This window comes from Canis lupus, chromosome 7 (genome assembly GCF_048164855.1).
Source record: "Canis lupus baileyi chromosome 7, mCanLup2.hap1, whole genome shotgun sequence".
Classification (NCBI taxonomy): Eukaryota; Metazoa; Chordata; class Mammalia; order Carnivora; family Canidae; genus Canis; species Canis lupus.
In genome coordinates this window covers 47,818,726-47,841,890 of record NC_132844.1, presented here as the reverse complement: position 1 = coordinate 47,841,890, position 23,165 = coordinate 47,818,726, and the positions used below count along the sequence as shown (strand labels likewise).

Sequence of the window (23,165 nt, the reverse complement as noted above, 5' to 3'; positions counted from 1 at the left end):
TAAAAATGATTTGTTTAGTGCTGTACTTTCTGTAATGATGGAAGTGTTCTGTACCTGTGCTAGTCCATCCAGTTTTATTCACAAAACAAAATTCAGTGAACTGGGCTGAGGAGAGACAGACTGCTAAGACTCACTAAAGGTTTAATGCCCTCTCAGTTGTTTATAACTACTATTTAGAAAGAAGTTCTGTAGAAGATAATGCAAAGTGAATTAAAAGCTCATTTTTAATTGAGTTACCTTGGTCTGTGACCTACTACATACATACGATCTCAAGGAGGCTTCTAAGGGCATCCATCAAATGAGCCTGAGTCTCTTCTGAGATCTTACAGAGATTTGTTCCTAATTACCTGATTTAAAGCCCCTCCCCCAGTGCTTTATGATATTACCTTAGTCTTTTTTTTCTTCACAGAAACATCACTAGCTGAAATGACCATTTTTATTCTTTCATTTTTTTAAATGTTTGTCTGCAGCAGAAGCTCCATGAGAGCAAGAAATTTGTCTACCTTGTTTACTGCTATCTTTCCATCACTTACAGCAAGGCTGGCCAAATAAGACCTCAGTAAACACTTGAATGAGTGAATAAATGGGAGAAAACACTTTCAGGTTTTAAAATTTTACCTCTTGCTGGGGCACCCGGGTGGCTCAGCGGTTGAGCATCTGCCTTCAGCCCAGAGCCTGATCCTGGAGATCCTGGATCGAGTTCTGCATCCGGCTCCCTGCATGGAGCCTGCTTCTCCTTCTGCCTATGTCTCTGCCTCTCTCTCTCTCTCTCTCTCTCTCTCTCTCTGTCTCATGAATAAATAAATAAAATTTAAAAAAATAAAAAATAAAAATTTACCTCTTGCTTAGTTGTCTTTTTTTTTTTTTTTTTTAATTTATGATAGTCACACAGAGAGAGAGAGAGAGAGGCAGAGACATAGGCAGAGGGAGAAGCAGGCTCCATGCACTGGGAGCCCGACGTGGGATTCGATCCCGGGTCCCCAGGATTGCGCCCTGGGCCAAAGGCAGGCGCTAAACCGCTGCACCACCCAGGGGTCCCCTCTTGCTTAGTTTTTAAAGCTACGGTTAAAAAAAAAACTTCAACTAAATAAATTTTAAAGACCTTATTGGCTTTGTTCAGTAATTCATGAATCAGGCAGCATCCAGGTTAATAGAAATGAGCTACAAGGAGCTATACAGAATGAAAGACCTCTATAGGCAAAAGGGAGTAGGAATGAGGAAATTATACTAGATAAAATGAGGCTTGATTATTGCAAGGTCACTTTCCTTTAGGGCATGGCAGGGGTCTGTCAGGCAGATAACTTAATAACTAGTACTGATTAGGTGATTCCTGACTGTTTTAAGATTCCATTTCTGGGAAAGCTGAAACTGTAATTAAGTCTTAGTTTCATGTTGTGAGTGTAAGTGACTCCATTTTGGACCTGTTGTCTTGTTTTTAACACTACTAAATGTTGAGAGTGAAAGAGATGGTAGTTGGGACAAAAAGCTGGTGGCTTTTCTCTCATTTCCAAGGAAGAATTCTGATAAATATTCACTCTACCTTTGTAGAAATTGAGTGCTGGTTTTGTCCTTTGGGGATTTGGGATTCTTTCATGAAACCAGGAACTGATCATGGACAACTGGAAGTACTTTCTATTCCTCGGTGCGACCTCAGAAGGGAAACCCCTTTCTTTCTCCCCAATAAATGCAGATATTGAAAGTGTGTATTTAAAAAGTGAAACAAAGTAAAACCAAAAGTATTATATACCTTGCTATTTTTATCTATGAAATGAAACATTTAAACATTATGAACCAGTATAAATGGCTATTGAAGACCAAAGAAGCATACAGGGAAAGTATGTGACTTCTGGACTGTGACTTTTAGTTTGTCTTCATTAGCTGTCCCCTTCATCTCATCTTTCTCCCACTTTCTCCCCAAAACCTCCAAAACCTTGTGACCCTACTGTTCTTAGGGAACAGATGTGAGGGGTAATCCTAGAATGCCACAAACTTGTGTGGCAAACTTGATAGCCAATCTCAGAAGCATTCTATACTCTGTAAATTATTTGTGAGGGAATGAGAGGTATCTATCAATTTTTAATATATTCATTCTGCTGGATGTTAGAACTTTATTCCATGGTCCTCCCATCCTTCAATTTTTCATTATTATTCTCTCAGGTGACCTTTTTTTTAAATTGTCATTTGACTATTCTAGATCAACACCAAATCAGAACATCTTCTCTTTAGGAGGGTCATTAGACTACCAGAATATACACTAAAAACATAAAGGAATATAAAATTTTTACTTATGAAAATAGAGATATTTGTTGGGGGCTTTAAATTTGTATATTGAGGGGCAACTGGGTGCCTCAGTTGGTTAAGCATTTGACTTTTGATTTTGGCTCAGGTCATGATCCCAGTGTTGTGAGACCAAGCCCCATGCTGGGCAACATGCTCAGTGCAGAGTCTCCTTGACATTCTCTCTCTCCCTCCTCTCCCTTCTCCCGCCCTCCCTTTAAAAAATGTGCGTATTGAAAATACCTATGTAAGGCTATAGTTTGTATCTTCTAAGGATGTATGTATTTTACTTTTTAAATCAATTTTATTGAGATATAATTTATATACAATGAAATGCACTCATTTTAAGGGTATGTAGTTCAATGACTTGACTTTTGTAAGGTAGAGGTTTTTTTTTTTAAGATTTTATTTATTTGAGAGAGAGAGAGCTTGAGATGGAGAGATCACAAGCAGTGGGGATAGGTAGAGGGGAAACAGACTCTCTGCTGGTAGCTCAATGTGGGACTCGATCCCAGGACCCTGGGATCATGATGTGAGCTAAAGGCAGACACTTTACTGACTGAGCTACCCAGGCACCCTTAGAAGTATTTTTGATAAAGAAATGAGGTGCAGTCTTGTAGTTCATTGGATTATTGTAGCTTAGAAATTGGAATAAATAGGAAAATATGAAAGTGCGAAACCAACCTAAATTACAGTAGAAGTTATTATAGTTCCTTCCCAATATAGGAACCTACATGATCTTGATTTTTATTGGATATGTGAATCTCTTGGAATCATACAGATTCTCTCAGTTGTCGAGAAATATAGATCATTTACACTATGTATTGGCTGGTGGTAGTTTTTTGGGGGAGTTTTTTAAATGCAAAGTTGAGTAAACTTCATGCTTAAGGAAAAATAATTTACGTTCAGTTTATAACAGAGTTTTATTGATTGTGTTCTCATTTGGAATAACTGCAGGGAAAATCACCAGGGCTAACACAAGTTGGATACCATTTACTAGGGATTTAGCTTATAAAAAGAAACTCATTTCAATTTCAGTGGTGACAGCTGTTGAGTGAATTTTCCTGTGATGTCCTTCACAGCAGGAAATGATATATTGTAACTTCATCTTCCTTGATATCTTACCCACCCAACAAATCCAAACTGCAGGGACTAAGCTTTCTAAATGTCTGAGTAGGTAGCTTATGTGGGCAGACTATTTTTTTTCAACGTCTAAAGTGGGTAAAATTGTGATTGCAAAAGTGGATATATGTGGGTGATATACAAAACCTTTGTTTCCTCTTTCCTGAAATTGTTTTTCCATTTGTGCCATGATCACACCTGGCTTTATGTGAAAAGTTTGTATTGGCTTGGTATGCTTTTATAGAATGATGTAGGAGATTACAGTTTATTTTGAAAGATGTATTAGCTTACTTTTTAATAGTTCAAATAAATGTTTCTTTGATACAGAGATCAGTTTTGATTACTTGTGATGCATTCTTCACTGCTTTTTTATTTTATACCAGTTTTTAAGATATGATAAACTATAGGCTGCCAGACAGAAAGAAGTAAATAGTGTTAACCTCTTTAGATTCAAGAGTACTGGGAAATGCTTGACAAAGAAAGGAAATAGGTTTTACATGCTATTGTTTTATGACCCTCTGAATCTATCTGTTGTGGAGGAAGGAGGGCAGAGAGGCATTCCCTGAGGATGGCAGATGAATTCTCTCCAGTCTGGCCGAGTTTTGCTGTCATCCATATTCATATCCAACCTATCATGCATGGCTTCTTACGAATGGGAGAAGAATGGACAGTTATAATTAGATGTTGAAGTGGGCAGGCAGCCCCCAAAACTCCCAAATATAAATGTGTCACAGTACCCTCCCAACCCCGTGAAGAAACATTTCAGTTTACCTCCAAAATAATGAGAATTCAAGATTGCTTTCCTAACACTATAGGTGACAAAAATGTGGCTCAAGTTTAAAAACCTGATTCCTAAGTGAAATGTGAAAACAAACATATTTGCAATAGACTTGAGGCACTTCCTTTAGTGGACCCAATTGCAGTTTATATTCTGCTTATGACTAGCAGAGACCATCTTGAAGTCAGGATAAGTCAGTTGGCTACTATTACAGGTATGCCTAGTACTCAAGAGAGTCATTTGATTGCCGCATGTTGTTAAGTCCTCCTGCTCATTGTGTAGCATTGCATGAGAGTCACCTGAACCAAATGTAATCTTCATATGTAATTTTATGTATATGTATAAATATTTATTTATTTATTTATTTATTTATTTATTTATTTATTTATTTATTTATTTATTTATTGGGGGGGGCAGAGAGAGGGAGAGAATCTTAAGCAGGTCCCATGCCCAGTGCAGAGCCTGACTCAGAGCTTGATCTCATGACCCTGAGATCATGATCTGAGCTGAAATCAAGAGTTGGATGCTTAACTGGCTGAGCCACTTAAGTGCCCTATAATTTTAGAATACCTAAGTGAAATTAATATCAATAATCTTATTTAACTTATACCCAAAATACCATGTCAACATGTAATTAATATGAAAAATGTTTAATGAAATGTTTTACATTATCTTTTTCGTACTAAGTCTTTGAAACCCATGCATATTTTACATTTATTGAACCTCTTAAATCAGACCAAGCTACATTTCAGGTGCTTAATGATCATAGTTGGCAAATGGCTACTATATTGGACAGTGTAGCTCTACAAGATTGGATTCCATTGAAATCTCATATTCAAGGTTGAATTTTTATACTTTGAAAACTTTCTAAGGATGTACGTGTAGACAAAACTTTCCAGATCATGAGGTTATTCAAGAACATCTAAATTCTCTTACTTCAAGATTAAATATTTTATATGTTAGTATAAAGAAGGTAGGGAAGAAATGTATTTTTTCTCATATTCAAGAGAAGAAATTGGTGAAGGTTAAGAATAGAGAAAACCAATAACCAAAATGTTTAAATGTCATAAATTTAGGCCTGAATAATCATGATGATAATGATAACAATTTGAGTAAAAAATGTTGTGATAAACTGTTTTAAAGATACCTCATGGGATCCTCATAACAGCCCTTTTAAAACGGTACTTTCGTGATCCCTTTTATGATCTCTGTTTACCAGTGAGGAAACAGAATAAAAGGTGTTTACCAAGTCACACAGATGGTGAGTGTATGCAAACCCATGACTAGTGGCTTCTGAAACCCGTGGTAGTCATTACTCGGCTTACTCTGTAATTATTCTGTTCTGCCTGCATGTTTGCCTTGGGTAAGTGGACCTGGGAAATGCATGCAAACGCAGAGTAGCTGCAGCTAATTCCTAAAGTGTTGAAACTATTCTGGGACTCCTTGTTTACTCCCTCAAGTTTTCATTCCTGGTCAGAAAAGGAGAAAATGATTGGAGAAGTGATCACCCATGAAAAGCTGACTTTTGACCTCTCATTTTTGTCAGTTATGTCCTGTGGCATTTATGTCACAGTAGTGGAGCTTGTGAATACCACTCTTGGAGCCAAGGTGTGATGATCCATCTTCTGCTAACGATCAACACCACAGCATGAGAAGCTTTTTTTTTTTTTCTTAACCAGCTAATCTTGCAGTGAGACTCACAAATCCACTCTCATGTAATTTCTTTTCTGTTTCCAGCTCTCAGTTTCAGCACTCAAAAACAATTCCCCATTGAGTACCTAAGTGCTCATATTGATATTTGTGGTGCATTGAACAGGACTTAAATTTTTGTTGTTTCTGCCTTTCACTTATGATTCATGGATCAGATGTGTGCAGCTGTATCTGTTTCAGATTTATCTTTATGTATATCCACTGTATTTTTATTCTGTAAATCAGATGTGTGGTAGTGTTTTCGGAAAACTCCAGCTCTGTGTTGATGTGATTAATTATATGTTCTTTTTTTTTTTTTTTAATTTATTTATGATAGTCACACACAGAGAGAGAGACAGAGGCAGAGACACAGGCAGAGGGAGAAGCAGGCTCCATGCACCGGGAGCCTGACATGGGATTCGATCCCGGGTCTCCAGGATCGCGCCCTGGGCCAAAGGCAGGCGCCAAACCGCTGCACCACCCAGGGATCCCGATTAATTATATATTCTTGTCTCATTTATCTCTCCACCACATCCCCCACCATTGGATTGATTTAATTTGATTTAAAATAGGATCATCTTGAATTTGATTACAAAAAAATATAGATATTTTGAAAGGCTTACTTTTCAACCTTTTGGGTTTTAATTTATTTGAAACTGTTAGCTTTATAATTTTCGATTTACTGTAATTTTTAGTTATATTGGAAAACTAACTTAGTGCTTACCTCTTACTGTTTAATGAGCAAGATAATATGGGAGGAAAAAGTTCCTCAGATGTGACTGAGTTTTAATTAAATTGCATGTGGAATGCCTGGGTGGCTCAGTTGGTTAAGTTAAGCATCTGACTTGATTTCAGCTCAGGTCATGATCTTTCAGGGTCAAGGGATTGAGCCCCACATTAGATGCATGCTCAGTGTGGAGTGGAGTTGGCTTGTCCCTTTCCCTCTGTTCTCCCTCCACTCACACTCTCTCTGAAATAAAATTTTTAAAAAAGCTACATGTAAGTTTATTGAGCAAATGATACAGTAAGAAGATGCTTCTATATATTTTATATATACCATTAGTTTTCTTATAATAGATTAGATAACAGCACCATCACCTCAAACAAAACAAAAAAATGATAGTCACTGAAGTACTTTTGTGTAAGCAAAGGGTTTGTTATACACAATTGTAAAATTGTCTTAGACAATACTAATTTGCATATGTTTAGGTTTTTAAATGCTTAAACTTGACAAAACCTTGAATTTTCATTAAAACGGTGACTGGTGCTATGTTATTAAAAACAGAAATAAGATTTAAAGTTTGCTTTTAATTTTAATGGTTTTTGTTTAGAGACTTATATTATAGGACCTAGCTACCCAATTTCAGTTTTTTTCCTCCTTTGTCTCTGCTTGCCTTTTCTACTATGTGGCCCAACTTCTTTATCTGTAAACTGTGGCTTAGAAATTTCCTTGGCTTTCCTTATCTCTTTCTGCTTGCCCATCTGATATGTGCTCACCCTTCACATTCTGAGAAAAATAGATTTTATTAGTCCAAAATGCCACCTCCTTATCACATGCTTGCTTTTAAACCCCTCCAACAGCCTAATACATTCACATCACATACTTCTATGAACTTGGTCAAAATTTAAGGATGTTTTAATGCATATAAAATGTTAAACTGCATGCAAATGATAAAAATACTAAAACACCTATCCAGGCCTTTGCCTTTTCTGTGGTCATGGCGTCCTATTTCTTTTTTTTTTTTTTTTTAAGATTTTATTTATTTATTCATGAGAGACACAGAGAGAGGCAGAGACCTAGGCAGAGGGAGAAGCAAGCTCCCTATGGGGGGCCCAATGCAGGAATCAATTCCAACATCCTGGGATTATACCCTGAGCCAAAGGCAGATGCTCAACCACTGAACCTACCAGGCATCCCTTGACATCCTACTTCTAAGCCTCTGAACTCAAATTATTTTCTATTATCTTCTGCTCTTCCACGTACTCCACAGTCTCATTCTCATGATTGTCTGTCTTCCTCTCATCTCAGCCTTACCTACTGGTTGCTCAAGTCTGTTTTGAAAGCATGTAACTCTATCACTGCCATTTCATTGCTTAATTAGCTTTATTGCTGCCCATTGCTTATTTCTCTTCCCATCCTTTTACAAGAGACCTGTTTTCTGCAGGCTTGAGGAACATTTGTTTTGAGTGTTGTTGTGGCTCTCCTCACATTGTTCTTTCTGGATTGTTTCTGGATTCTTTACTCCTTTTTGATTTTTTCCTTGGTCACAGAGATATTTAATGAATGATTGATCGAGTGGCTAAAGAGACTCTTAAAAGGTTTGGGCTTTTATTGATTATTTTGGGTTTTTGATAATTAGAATTAGATGAGGATAATGACAGGGATGTGGAAAAAGTCTGACAGTCTAATGATAAAAATTAAATTTAATCCTTGGATTTTGTCCATTCATGTGGTTCTGCTAAGGGTAATAAAGTTGTTTATTTTGCAGGTACAGTGTAGTAATTGTTACATTTTAGCAGAAGTACCCTATAGTGTTCTAATGTAATTGAGTACTCATTGAATCGCATCTTTATTGTTTTCACTACTTTCCTGGCTTTTTGGTAACTTGAGAAAACTGTAACATTTCACCCTTCGTGTCTTTCATTTGATACTATAGCAAATAAAAATAAAATAAATATATATAAATAAATAAAAATAAAAATAGAAAATTTTCTGCTGTATATGTGTATCTTGAACTAATTGGAAATTGTATTTGTTGTTAAAAATTACTATTTCTATGTTACTAATCACTCCAATACAGTGATTAAAAAATGTTCATAAAGTTTATTTTTTAAATCATGAAAATAAGAATATATTTTGACAGTTCAACATGTATATTTTTGTTTATTAGTGTAGTCCCTGTATTCATTTGGAATTGGGATGATACAAAGCTGATATGAGTGTTGAATGTGTGTTATAAAGGTGCCTCACCTTTCCTGGATACCTCTTAGGAATCTCATTTAGCAACATTCCTTGGCAATTCCAAGTAAAACCCAAAAAGACTCAGTTTCATGAGCTAATGTGAATTGTTCTTAAGGATTTTTATTCTTTATGGTGGTGTTCTTTGTTCTGTTTTGTTTTTTCTTCTGCATTCATTGCCTTCCTGTCTTTGTCAGTTGCCACTGCTTTACTTCAGCTCCTCACCCTGTAATGCTGCAATATTCTTCCAACTGATTTGGTGTTGTCCGGTCCTGGCTCTTTGTAGTATTTCTTCACACTGCTTTCTTTCTCAAGTGTAAACATTAATGTAAATTCTTGCCTAAAGTCTTTTCATAATTCTTTATGCTTACACAGTGTTGGAAAAAATGCTTCTTGTGATTTGCCTTTTTTGTATCTGAAAATTCCTGCCACCTCTGTTTCATCTATCCATTCCTCGTTCAAACACGTTTTAAATAGCTGTGATGTACGAACTCCCTAATCAAGACATAAGTTGACCCTTTTGGTCATGAATGAGTAAAGGAGAAATCTCAGTCCTAATTCTGATCCTTAATGCCTTCATTTGCATCAGTTTTCCTACCATGGGTTTCATGCTTGCCCTTACTGGGTTGGCTGGTGGCCATCTTTCTGTCTATTAATATTTTTATAAGTGTGATGTCTATATATAGTTTTCCTTATATTCTGTCTGTAGTTATTTATATCCTATAATAGGTCTCTCCATTAATCATTGCTACCATTTTCCTTTTAATTTTTCCCCCTTGGAATTTAGCTCTTTTGCATAGACCATCAAAGCATTTTATAGTACCATTCAGGCAAGTGTGTGTGTCCTCTTAAATGTCCTCTCTTTGTACTTAGTATATTGCAATAATCTGGGCTGAGAAAAACTTTCTTGTGTATAGTATATCATTTGGCTCTCTTTATTCAGTAACTATACTCATATTTGTACATCATGTTACCATTTACAGAGGACATTTGTATTTGTTAATCTTTTTGATCTGAACAGTCCCTGTAGATGATTATAATCAATTTGTAGACCGAGAAGCTGGGTCAACAAAGTAGCCTAGTACCTCGCAACAGAGTGATGGCTCCTCTACAGGATCATGCTGCCTTCTTTCCCATCCTGTCTTTTTTGTACCTACTGGTCAATACTGCAGTTGTTCTGTGTCCTGGAATATGATTTACTGATTTTATTTAGCACTTTGAATATATCATTTCATTTCTCCAGCATTTCTGTTAGTTTGCAGGGCTGGCATCATTAATTCAGTTTACAAATGAGGATAGTGCAAATCAAGATGGTTAAATGCCTTGCCTCAGTTTGCCAGACTAATGATTTAAAAGCTGATCTGAAGAAGAGATCTTGAGATTCTAGCCTACGCTATTTTCATTGCCTCATGCTGCCTCTTTGCTCTACTGTAAGATATGTTGGAAAGTAAAATATGTCTTTATTCTCGAGATTCTACTGAAACAACTGTCTATTAAAATGTAAAATACTTAAATGACAACTTTTGGCTTAATTTAGCATGAATTTTATATGGCATGCTACTACTATCATAAACAGAATGGATAGAATCCAGCAATGCATTAATTGTCAGAAATATGTTACTGGGGACTCCTGGGTTGTTCAGCGGTTGAGTATCTGCGTTTGCCTCATGTCATGATCCCAGGGTCCAGGGATCGGGTCCGCATCAGGCTCCCTACAGGGATCCTTCTTCTCCCCCTGCCTGTGTCTCTGCCTCTCTCTGTATGTCTCTCATGAATAAATAAATAAAATCTTAAAAAGAAAAGAAATATGTTACTGAAGGGAGAAATATTACCAAAGGTAAGATGATGTGTTTTAGGCCATAGGATCATTCTGTACTACTCCTTGACATTCTGCTCATTCTACTCTCAGTAATTCTCAGGCCATTCTTAGCCCATGGAGGGAGGCAGAGTCCCAGAGTAGGAGGGGAAGTCTACATTTTGAACAGTCTCCTAGCCAGAGGCTGCAGCATCCCAAGATATCCCCTAGGTTTGCTTCATAATTCATACCCATTGTTAAATCAGCAGATTGATTATAAGAACTGTAGCCTTTCTACAGAGCATTTGAGTGTGTGTATTGTTTAGCAGCAAGAATCCATACTGAGCAGCTATTAAGCAGAGTCTGGAATTTTTCATGATTGTAATCGCTTACTCCAGGATTTCCTTTTAGTTGTGGATCTGCATAAATCTTGCTTTGATTGTGGTTGTCTATGTAATCTAGCAGCTGTTGTTCATTATGTCATACTTGAATGCCTGCATCTGAATCAGTGTTGATGGAGTTGAGCATTGTGTCAAGGAGCTGACAGTTTACAAAGGTAGATGGCTTTAGATAGTATATACCATGCTATATTTCCTAATTTGTAAATGATACAATAGAAAAATGCATTGCGGGGAAGAGGATGGCATGGTATAGTGCAGAAACCAGGAATGGAGAATTAAAAGTCAAGTTCCTGCTACACTACTGAGTTGCTATCTGAACCAGGTTCTAACTCCTCCGAGCCCCCATTTCCTCATTTTTCATTTTTTAAAACATTTTTTTAAAAGATTTTATTTATTCATGAGACAGAGAGAGAGAGAGACAGAGACACAGGCAGAGGGAGAAGCAGGCTCCATGCAGGGAGCCCGACATGGGACTCAGTCCAGGGTCTCCAGGATCATGCCCCAGGCTGAAGGCAGCACTAAACTGCTGAGCCACCTAGGCTGCCCAATTTCCTCATTTTTCAAATGTAAATAAAAACTCTCTGGTTGTTGTGAGGATGTAATTAGAGGGATACTTTGCACATGTAAAGTGCTATTCAGATGTTACTTGTTTTAATAAACAGTAATTACCATATGTCAGGTCCTTGAACAAAAATTATTTTAGTTCTGGGGCACCTGAGTGGTTGGTTAAGCGTCCAACTCTTGATTTTGGCCCAGGTTGTATTAGGTTCATGAGATTGAGCCCTGTGTTGGGCTCTGTGCTCAGCGCAGAGTCTTGAGATTCTCTCTTACCTTCTGCTCCTCCCCCATGTGTGTATTTTTTCTCTCTCAAATAAATAATCTTAAAAAATAAAGGAAATTATTTCAGTTCAGACTTCCTATCAACACTGCAAAGCAGGCATTATTGCCTTTATTTGACAGATAAGAAACTTGGGATATAGTCTACAGAGCTTGCTGAAGGACTTATGCTAGTAAGTGATGGTTTCTTATTTAAGCTCCAGTTTATTCTTTTTTTTTTTTTTAAGATTTCAATTATTTATTTATTCATGAGAGACACACAGAGGCAGAGACACAGGCAGAGGGAAAAGCAGGCTCTCTGCGGAGAGCCTGATGTCGAACTCAATCCCAGGACCCTGGGATCCTTACCTGAGCCAATGGCAAATGCTCAACCACTGAGCCACCCAGGCATCCCAAGCTCCAGTTTATTCTTAACTGTGCTGCCGTGCTGTTAATAAGGGATCACTCGTAGAGATTTGAACTTTAACTACTGTTTGCATTACGCTTCTAAGAAATGGAAATGACATGTTACGCTAGGAATCAGGAGATCCAGACAGTCACTATATTTTTGTATTATTTTTGGGTAAGTTTTTATAATATATTCTATTAAATACATATAAAACACTTGGCTATGTTTCTGCTAAGGTATATATGTAAAATGTGATTTTAATCTGTTTCAGAATAAAATTTCCTTTGACGTGATTAAAATATATTGTACAAATCTTATTTTAATATTTTCTTTTTATTTTAGTCATTCATACACTGGTCAAGATTACAGCATACAGAAAAATGCTGGGAAGATTTCTTTAGATCAGATCGATTCGGTAAGCTTCACATCCTTTTAATAAACTAGACCTTTGTCAGTGAAGAAGCACAGATTTTCTTTGGAGATTATTTTGGGGTGAGAAGATAGGAGAGATTATCATTTCATTGTTTGCCAGTCATTTTTAAAGGAGATCCCATGTGCTATACATGTGATTGTTTTTAATCATAGGAAAACTAAATAAGAAAATTGTTTGTTTGTATTCTGATAAACAGATTTTTTTTTTTTTTTTTTTTTTTTTTAAGACAGGGAAGCAGGGGAGAGGGAGAGGGAGAGGAAGAGAGAAAATCTGAAGCAGGCTCCAAGCCCAGCATGGGGCTGATGTGGGGCTTGACCTCATGGCCCTGAGATCATGACCTGAGCTGAAACTAAGAGTCAGATGCTTAACCAACTGAGCCATCCAGGTGCCACTGATAAACAGAATTTAATCAGTTATTTCAAAGGAGAATTCTTTTAATTGGTGATCACTAAATACTGTTTGTCTGGGGCAGCCCGGGTGGCTCAGTGGTTTAGCGCCGCCTTCGACCCAGGGTGTGATCCTGGAGACTGAGGATCAAGTCCTGCATAGGGCTTCCTGCATGGAGCCTGCTTCTCCCTCTGCCTGTGTCTCTGCCTCTCTCTCTCTCTCTCTCTCTGTATCTTTCATGAATAAATAAATAAAATCTTTAAAAAAAAATAGTTTGTCTGTTTATATTTAAATACCGTAGACATTGAGGGGGGCATACCTGGCTGGCTCAGTTGTTAGAGCACATAACTCTTGATGTCTGGGTTGTGTGTTTGAGCCCTACACTGCATATAGAGATTACTTAAATATATAAACTTTAAAATAAATTGAATAAATTAGTGAGTGAATGAATGAATGCCCACCTACCTACCTACCTACCTACCAACCAACCTTACACATTGGGAAAAGAAGAGTTGGAAAATATTAAGTGCATCAGTTTGCTAGGGCTGCTGTAACAAAATACTACAGACTGATGCCTTGGAAAACAAATTTATTTTCTTGCAGTTCTGGAGGTTAGAACTCTGATATGAAGCTGTTGGCAAATTGATTTCTTCTGAGGCCTTTTTCCTTGGCTTTTAGATGACCACCTTCTCCCTGTGTTCCCATGTGATCTTTCCAGTATGCTCATGCATCCCTGGGTGTCTCTTCCTCTTCTTAGGACATTGGACTAGGCCCCTACCCTCATGACTTCATTTAACCTTAATTACCTCTTTAAAGATCCCATCTCCAAATACAGTCACATTCTGAGTTCTTAGAGGTTAGGACCTCAACATACGAATTTTGGGAGATTACAGTTCATTTTATAACACTAAGTATAGGCTTTTTTTGCTTGTGTTGCCACTAGATTAATGAACAGTTGATTTCAACTTCATTTTGTGGTTCTGTAGTAGAATGAAAGAGTAGCATACTTTACTATAATTTATAGAGTTTCTCTTTAATGCATTGTAGAATTTCTGCTCTATCCCAAAAAGGGAAAATACACCAGTCATAAATAATCTTTATTTAGATGGTTACCAAATTATTTACAATAAATTAAAAATACACTGACATTTTAATGCTTAGAAACAAGAATAAGGTGAGTAGGTAGGAAGAGACCAAGAGTTTTTAGAGACCAGAATGAATAGTTGTCTTCCTGTTAGGAAAAATAGCAATCTAGTACTTGGAGTTAATATGTCTAGAAATAATAATAGGATTGCCCATTTTGTACAGTTGAATTGAAATTTGTTGTTAAGGATGCCTCATCCTTTACTTTCCTCAAAGTTATTATCTTTAACCCTTCCTCCCTGCCGTATGATTTGTGTTTGTATTATGTGGATGGTTAGAAGTTAATTCTGTTCCTAATTCTATCAAGATGTTTTCCCATTCACAAGCAACAATGAGCTTCAGTGGATACTATAGGAAGACATAGAAATATAATCATTAATTCATTTGCTGAATATATATTGAGCCCATCAATTATGTACTAGCCACTGTGCTATGGATACAGAGGTGAATAAAACAGAAAATTCTCTAACTTCACGGACCTTACTTGAGGGAGGTAGACAACATAGTAAATAATAAATAAGCAATATAATGATAAATTATTTTAAGTGCTATAATGATCATATCTATGGGTCTCTGAGACCTTGGGCTAAATTAACAAAGATACATCTTTATTGGACCTCTAACTATATTGCCTCATTAATTAGTGTATTCCTTGATATCCTTAGTTTCTTCTTCATATGTTTTTTTTTAGATTTTTTTTCTTCCAACTGCATTCTGGCTTCCTTAATGACACTGTTTCTCCTGTGGCTCTCTCAAGTAGAGGCTGTTCGCTGTCCCTGTCCCTCCCCATCTTAAGATGAGTGTTTTCCTTGGTCCATATTCCTATTTCCAAAATAATTTCTTGCCTTTCATTGACAGAGCTCCAACTCCTTTAAAGCTGTGTAATCCCATTAATACCATCTGATAGTTATCCTTGTTGCCAGTGCCCTTATCTCCTGCCCTCATCCATTGGTGACTGTAGCATGTTGTCATGGTTTCTTGCACTAGCACTACTCTGGATACTGTTCCTGGCCTCTATAATACCTATGTTAATAATTCATACATACTCTGGTCTTATAATTCCTTTGTTCAATATCCACAGTCCTTTTTCTATCCCATTGTTACCAACTCTAGACCCTATGTTTCCCATTTCCATTATTTGGACTACTTCCAAAGTCTCTTTTAAGTATCTTCCTTGCTTCTGTATATAGTTTGTTCACTATACAACAGCCAGAGCTCTCTTTGTTTATCAGATCATGTCAGTCTTCTGATCCATACTCTCTATTGAGTTTCCATCATATCTAGACTAAAATCTAAACTCATGGGATCCCTGGGTGGCGCAGCGGTTTGGCGCCTGCCTTTGGCCCAGGGCACGATCCTGGAGACCCGGGATCGAATCCCACATCAGGCTCCCGGTGCATGGAGCCTGCTTCTCCCTCTGCCTGTGTCTCTGCCTCTCTCTCTCTCTCTGTGACTATCATAAATAAAAAAACAAACAAACAAACAAAAAAAAACCTCATAACTATGGCCTGTAGTGCCAGTGTACTCATGGCATTTCTTCTCTGTTCTGGCTTGCTCACATGTTCCAGCCACTTGAACCTTCTTGCTATCTCTTGAACACACCATGTGCATTCTTTCTCAAGGTCTTTGCTTTTGTTTCCTTTACCTGGAACAGTATTCCTAGATCACATTTGACTAGAGTCCTATTTAAAATTCACATCTTAGTGCAATGCCAACTCCTCAGACAGGTGTTATGGGATGCCTAAATTAAAGTATTCCTCTCCTGTTTATATTTAATCCCAATACTCTATGTTATTTCCAGGGGTTTTGGAATTAGATGCTGTCTTTTTATGTCTGTGTTCATTGTCTTCTCCCATTAGAATGTAAGTTCTTTGTATTTGACTTCTTTGTTGTACACAGAGTAGTGTTCAACACTAGTGATTGGATGAGTAAAAAGTATTCAAGGAATTGTGCCAAAGGAAGCTAAAGTTGAACTGGATCTTGACAAATGGTTTGGCTTCAGCTAGATGGCATGGGGAGCAGGAGGGGTTGTACCCCAAGCAGGGTCAATGGAGTGACAAAAGTGAGAAGTTACAAAACATGACTGTGTGATCATGAAATAATCTAGCCTGCTGGAGCAAAGAGGTCATATTGGTAGAGTAACTTTTTTTATCCCTCCTGTCACAGTGCTTCTATGGCACTTGATTTATGCCTTTGTAAGAGCTCCTATTATAATTAATTGTGTGATTTTAACTTGTATAATAATGACTGTTTCTTTTTAGTTCACTTAACTGAATTAAAGGGGAAAATTATATTTTACTCATCTTCTTATTTCCCAAACCACCCAATACATATAGTTGAAAAATAGTTATATTGACAGAAACTTGGAATGTTCCTACTAAGGATGTTAAATTTCATTGGCGTTTTTAGATTGGAACAAAATTGAAGAAAAATAATATGATAATAGTATGAAGGAACAAAGAAAGAACACATGAAAACAGTAGTCCTAGTGAGGGGAGATAGAGGCCTGACTGGATAAGTTTGGGGGTGGAAGAATTTCAAAGTTGTCAATAAGAGAAGTTGAAAAACCAGATGTTCTCTACAGGGAGCAGCAAAGGTAAACAAAGTGAGACCGGCTCCTGCTTTGGCAAAGTTGAACTTGCCAAGGAATACATGAGAGGGTGAGAATTAAAGTCTTGGGAGCAGGATATTGAGGAAGTCAAAGAGAATGCAACTGAAACCATAAATGAAAAAGTTTTTCTCTTTACTATCAATTTCTTTAGCACACTTATTTGAACTCACCTTTGGAGAACCCTTTCTCTTATTTTTGTGTTCTACTTTGTATTAGATTATTCTAAAATTTCACCTGTGGTTTAACAATTGTACTTTTGCACATTTATCCTGGGGAAATGCAATTTCCTATTCTCACAAAACCTGTACATTCATTTATTTGGAATAGCCCCAAGCTCAAAGCAACCTAGCTCCTTTAACAAGTAAATAGCTAAGGAAATTGTGGTACATCCATATGGACTATTACCCAGCAATAAAAAAGGAATGAATGATTGATACCTGCAACAACTTAGATGAATTTTGTGAGAATTATGCTGAGTAAAAAAGCCAATCTCAAAAGATTATATACTATACAATTCTATTTATATTAACACTCTTGAGATGACAATTATAGAGATGAACAGATTAGTAGTTGCCAAATGTTAGAGAATAGTGGGGGGTAAGGTTTTTTTTATTACTAGTGGATTGTATCAGGTGTCAGTTTCTTGTATTAATAGTTTTGCAAGGTATTCCTTTGGGGGAAACTGGGTGCATGATATCTCTGAGTTATTTTCTTAAAACTGCATATGAATCTATAGCTATCTCAAAAAGGTTAATTAAAAATTAAAAATAGAAAAAAATAAAATTAAAATTAAAAAATAAAATAAAATAAAATAAAATAAAAAAATAAATGGGTGAAATAAATTGTAATAATATGTTTTATTCAACCCAGGATACCCAAGATATTATCATCTCAACATGTAATCGGTATAAAAATGTTAACAGTTCATCGGTAATTGCAATAAGACATGCTTCTTCATAATTTTTGTTTCTAATAAGACTGAATTTACAATTTGCAAATTAGATTGGATTTGCAACAAATATTGTGAGGGGCCTGGTTAATCTTCCACATAACAAAAACCTCTTTTTTCTTGTAGCTTTCTACCAAATCCTTCCCACCGTGCATGCGTCAGTTACATAAAGCCTTGCGGGAAAATCACCATCTTCGTCATGGAGGTCGGATGCAGTATGGCCTCTTCCTGAAGGGCATTGGTTTAACATTGGAACAGGCATTGCAGTTCTGGAAGCAAGAATTTATCAGAGGAAAGATGGATCCTGACAAGGTAATTTTGAAAGAGCAGTAACCGAAATTTTAATTTGATTTGAAAACTAAAGGTCCGTTGGTCTATTTTTAAAGTATACCCCTGAAATGTAATTGAAAATTCTTTTTTTTTATTTTAATTTTTTTTTGTAGTTGAAAATTCTAAAAGATAAATTTGTCTACAATTTTATTCAGGTAAAAAGGAACTCATGTATTAATCTAATAGATGCTAAACAAAAGAATGAGAAAGTTTAATTGAAAGGATAAGATAGGAACAGCAGTGTAAGATTTCAAATAATGCTTAAATGAAAGATCTTTGTAGATATACTGCCAGGTGTCATTTAAGAACCGAAATTGTGTTCTGAGTTGTATTTCTATAGGACTGTAATATGTGTAGACATACATACATATGTAATGTTGTTTTCAGGACTAGGAGATATTGAGAACAAATAACACAGTTTTAGATGTTTTGTATTGTGTTATGCAGAATCTGTCATTGAGCATTTTTAGATAGACTTCTATCTCTAGAAACTTGAGAACTGTTTTTTCAGTCGATTCATCGTACTCAGATGCCCATTCCTGTCCTTATTTCTTTTTAGTAGTATTAGCTAATAACATTTTATTTTGGAAATATGGCGGGTTTTTTTTGACCCTTCCATGCCATGACTCAAGTTTTTATTTACTTTATTTTTTATTTTTAAGTTTTAAAAAATATTTTATTTATTCATGAGAGACAGAGAGAGAGGCAGAGACATATGCAGAGGGAGAAGCAGGCTTCCTTTGGGGAGCCTGATGGCGAGACTCGATCCTGGGACTCTGGGATCATGACCTGAGCCAAAGGCAGACGCTCAACCACTGAGCCACCCAGGTGCCCCAAATCAAGTTTTGAAATGCTTATTCTTGGTTTGCTTCTTCCTAGAAAAGATAAATTATAGAACAAAGAATATTTACCACATAAATTTTTAATGACACTTTATTATGTTTTCTATTAGTTTGCTACAGTTGCTATCACAGAATACAACAGACTGAGTGCCTTAAACAACAAGAACTAACTTTTCACAGTTCTGAAAGCTGAAAGTCTAAGATCAAGGTGTGGGCAGATTTGGTTTCTCCTGAAACCTCTTCCCTTGGCTTCCAGGTAGCTCCCTTCTCACTCTGTCCTCAAGTGGCCCTTTCTCTGTATGTTCACTTCTCTGATATTTCTTCCTCTTCTTATAAAGACATGAACCATATTGGATTAGAGTCCCACCCTTATGACCTTATTTAACCTTAATTATCTCCTTGTTTTTTTAAAGCATTTATTTAAATTTAAGTTAGCACGCAGTGTAAAATTTGTCTCAGGTGTACAATACAGTGATTCAACACTTCTGTATATCACCTGGTGCTCATCATAACAGATGTACTCCATAATCCCTAACAACTATTTCACCCATCCCCCAACCACTTCCCCTCTGGTAACCATCAGTTCTTACCATAGTTAAGAGTCTACTTTTTGGTTTGCCACTCTCTTAATTGCCTTTTCAAATGCGCTGTCTCCAAATATAGTCACATTGGTTGTTAGGGCTTCAACACATGAATCTTAGGAGAATACAGTTCAGTTTATAACACATCTGTAGCTTTATATATTTTTTAAAAGTTCAGATTCTTTTATAATATACTACCAAAAGCTCTTATAATTTTTGCAGATTTGTTTTTAAAATTGTCTTTATTGATAATTATCCATAGAATTTTTAAGTTGTCATTTAATAGTTTTTTTTTAAACACATTTTGGATGTTTCTTAGACCTCTATTATATGTCCTTTATTTTAAAGGTAGCATACTGGGCAGCCCTGGTGGCGTGGCGGTTTAGCACCACCTGCAGCCCGGGGTGTGATCCTGGAGATCCCGGATTGAGTCCCACGTCGGGCTCCCTGCATGGAGCCTGCTTCTTCCTCTGCCTGTATCTCTGCCTCTTCACTCTCTGTGTGTCTCTATGAATAAATAAGTAAAAAATCTTTAAAAAAAAATTAAAGGTAGCATACTTTACAGAAAATGTGAAAAATACAGAAAAATTTACTTGCCATTTCCCCATTCAGAAATAATAATATGTCACACGTTAGCCTTTCTCTCTAATGTAGATAGCTAGCTAGATCATTGTGGGAGGGTTTTCCGCCATTTTAAAAGTTGGCATTTCGTTATGTTAATTTCCCCAGGTAATAGAGTAAATTTTGAAACTATCATTTGGATTAGTTGCACAACATATCCTTTGAAAGTGTTATAATTTGTTTAATCGTTCCCGTTACTGAGCATTTCATTCTGTTTGACTCTGTCATAAATGTTATTGCAACCAATATCCTGAGCATGTAAATCTTTGATTATAGTTCTGATTTTGTCCTCTCTATATATTCACCAGGGAATAAATTTACCTCATGAAAAACTACACAGCTTTAAAGTTTTGGTGTATGTTATATGAAACAACTGTTTGAAAAGGTTTTAAATTAGACTCTCATCAAGTTTTATGACAATCTTGCTTTGTCACTGGCATCATTATATATTATTCCTTTTTTTAGGAATTTGGTGTAGTAAGCAGACAGATGTACTAGGTTAGTACATCGAGAGAGAGAGGGAGGGAGGTAAGGAAGAAAACATATTTATTATATCCAGTGGCTAATGTCATTTTGGAAGCTGATAAGTCCCAAGATCTGCTAGTCCGCTTTCTGGGGACCCAGGAGAGCTGATGGTGTAGTTCAGTTGGAAGACTGGCAGACTTGAGACTCATGCAGAACCAGTGCTTTAGTTTGAATCTGGAGGCAAGAAAAACCCATATCCCAGCACAAAACAATCAGGTGAGAGGAAAACCTGTCTTACTCACAGGAGGGTCTGTCAGCCTTTTTGTTTTGTTCAGGCCTTCAAAGGATTGGGTGAGAATCACTGACATTGGGGAGAGCAATCTGCTTTACTCAGTGTACCACTTCAGTTGTTAAACTAATCTGGAAACACCCTCACAGACACACCTAGGATAATGTTTGACCAAATGTCTGAGCACCCTGTGGCCCAGTCAAATTGATACATAAAATTAACTGTCATAGTCGTTAAATATTTATGAGCTGTACAGAAAGTTAAGCCATAATTTTATTTTATTTATTTTAACGATTTTATTTATTTATTCATGAGAGACACACACAGAGAGAGAGGCAGAGAGATAGGAGAAGACGGATCTATGCAGGAAGCCTGAAGCGGGACTCAAGCCTGAAGCGGGACTCTGGGAACACACCCTGAGTCAAAGGCAGATGCTTAATTACCAAGCCACCCAGGTGTCCCAGGCCATAGTTTTAGAGTGATAAGAGAGAAGTTGAGCTAGCTTTTAGCTTTTTTGTGCTATAAACTAAGAGGGGAGGAGGAAAGAGAGAGAAGGGGAAACTTACTATGAGTGCTAGGTGCTTGTCTGTGCACCTGTTCACTGACTACCTTCTTTTATGTATATCTGGGATGGCCTGTGTATCGGTGTTCTGAGTATGTAATTATTTTCAAACCTGTGTTTGAAAAAAATTTTAAGTGGGCTTTTAATTTTGCAATGTCAAAGTAGTTTACTCAAAAATTATTGTAAAAGAAAATCAATAAATAATTTTTACCTTTCTAGATAATATATGCAGTTTATATTTTCATTAGTTTATTATTGATTACAGCAAATATATTATTTTGACTGAAGATTTTAAGTTACACTTATAATTCACTGTGTCTGTCTATTGTTAAGAGTCTGTATTTGTAATTTTTTAAAAACTTTTTATTTGAGAGAAAGCACAAGCAGACTCCTGACTAAACAGGGAGCCTAATGTGGGAATCCATTCCAGGATCCTGAGATCATGACTTGAGCCCAAGGCAGATGCTTAACTGACCAAACCACCCAGGCACCCCTAGAGTCTGTATTTGTAAATAAATGTTCATGTTCTTCTCAATTATATCTTCTCTTGCATATTTTTGCAGTGAAATGTCATTTAGTTTATTAAAATATTCTCTTCAGTTTAATTACTGTACCTATTTATTAAGTGACACATATAATTAAAAATACTCCTTTTGGGCAGCCCTGTGGCTCAGCGGTTTAGCGCTGCCTTCAGCCCAGGGTGTGATCCTGGAGACCAGGCTCCCTGTCTGTGTCTCTCATAAATAAATAAAATTCTTTTCAGTTTTTTTTTTTAAGATTTTATTTATTTATGAGAGACACAGAGAATGAGAGAGAGAGACAGAGATACAGGCAGAGGGAGAAGCAGGCTCCATGCAGGGAGCCCGACGCTGGACTCCATCCCAGGTCTCCAGGATCACACCCCGGGCTTCAGGCGGCGCTAAACCGCTAAGCCACCGGGGCTGCCCTTTTTTCAGTTTTAGAAGAATGTATGTTTGTAGGAATTTATTTCTTCTAGGTTGTCCAATTTCTTGGCCTATAATTTTTTATAGTAATCTCTTATAATCTTTTGTATTTCTGTGCTGTTGGTTGTTATTTCTCCTATTTTATTTCTGATTATATTTATTTGGGTCTTCTCTCTCTCCTCTCCCCCTCTCTCCCTCTCTCCCTCTTTTCCCCTTTCCTCCATTTTTTTTTTGATAAGTCTGACTTAAGGTTTATCAATTTTTTCTTTCCAACGAATCAGTTCTTGGTTTCACTGATCTTTCCTATGTGTTTTTTTTTTCTTTTTAAAGTCTTTATGCCATTTATTTGTGCTCAAATCTCTATTATTTCATTCTAACCTTGGACTTTGTTCTTTTTTTAGTTCCTTTAGGTGTAAGATGAGATTGGGGTTTTTTTGTTTTTTGTTTTTTGTTTTTTTTGAGCTTTTTCTTTTTTCTCGAGATAGGCTTGTATAGTTGTATATTTTCCTCCTAGAATTGCTTTAGTTTCATCCCAAAGATTTTGGACCATTATGTTTTATTTTCACTTGTCTCCATGTATTTTTTTAAATTTCTACTTTAATTTCTTTGATGACCCAGTGTTTGTTTACTATCATGTTTAGCTCCAAGTGTTTGTGTTTTTTCCAGTTATTTTTTTTTTTTTTTGTGATTGGTTTCTATTGTCATACTGTGGTTGCCATTGGAAAAGATACATGATATGATTTCATTCTTCTTACATTTATT

The 23,165-nt window shown here is 36.5% G+C and overlaps 1 protein-coding gene across 2 annotated transcripts in view; it reads left to right on the top strand.

Moving 5' to 3' along the window:
- Positions 1-23,165, top strand: part of PRIM2 (DNA primase subunit 2) — a 306,340-nt gene that overhangs the window by 185,772 nt on the left and 97,403 nt on the right. For both annotated transcript variants that reach the window (XM_072832482.1, XM_072832483.1), the window contains exons 9-10: positions 12,589-12,661; positions 17,896-18,081. In XM_072832482.1, the coding sequence (XP_072688583.1) occupies positions 12,589-12,661; positions 17,896-18,081 (259 nt within the window). The remainder of the gene's footprint in view (positions 1-12,588; positions 12,662-17,895; positions 18,082-23,165) is intronic.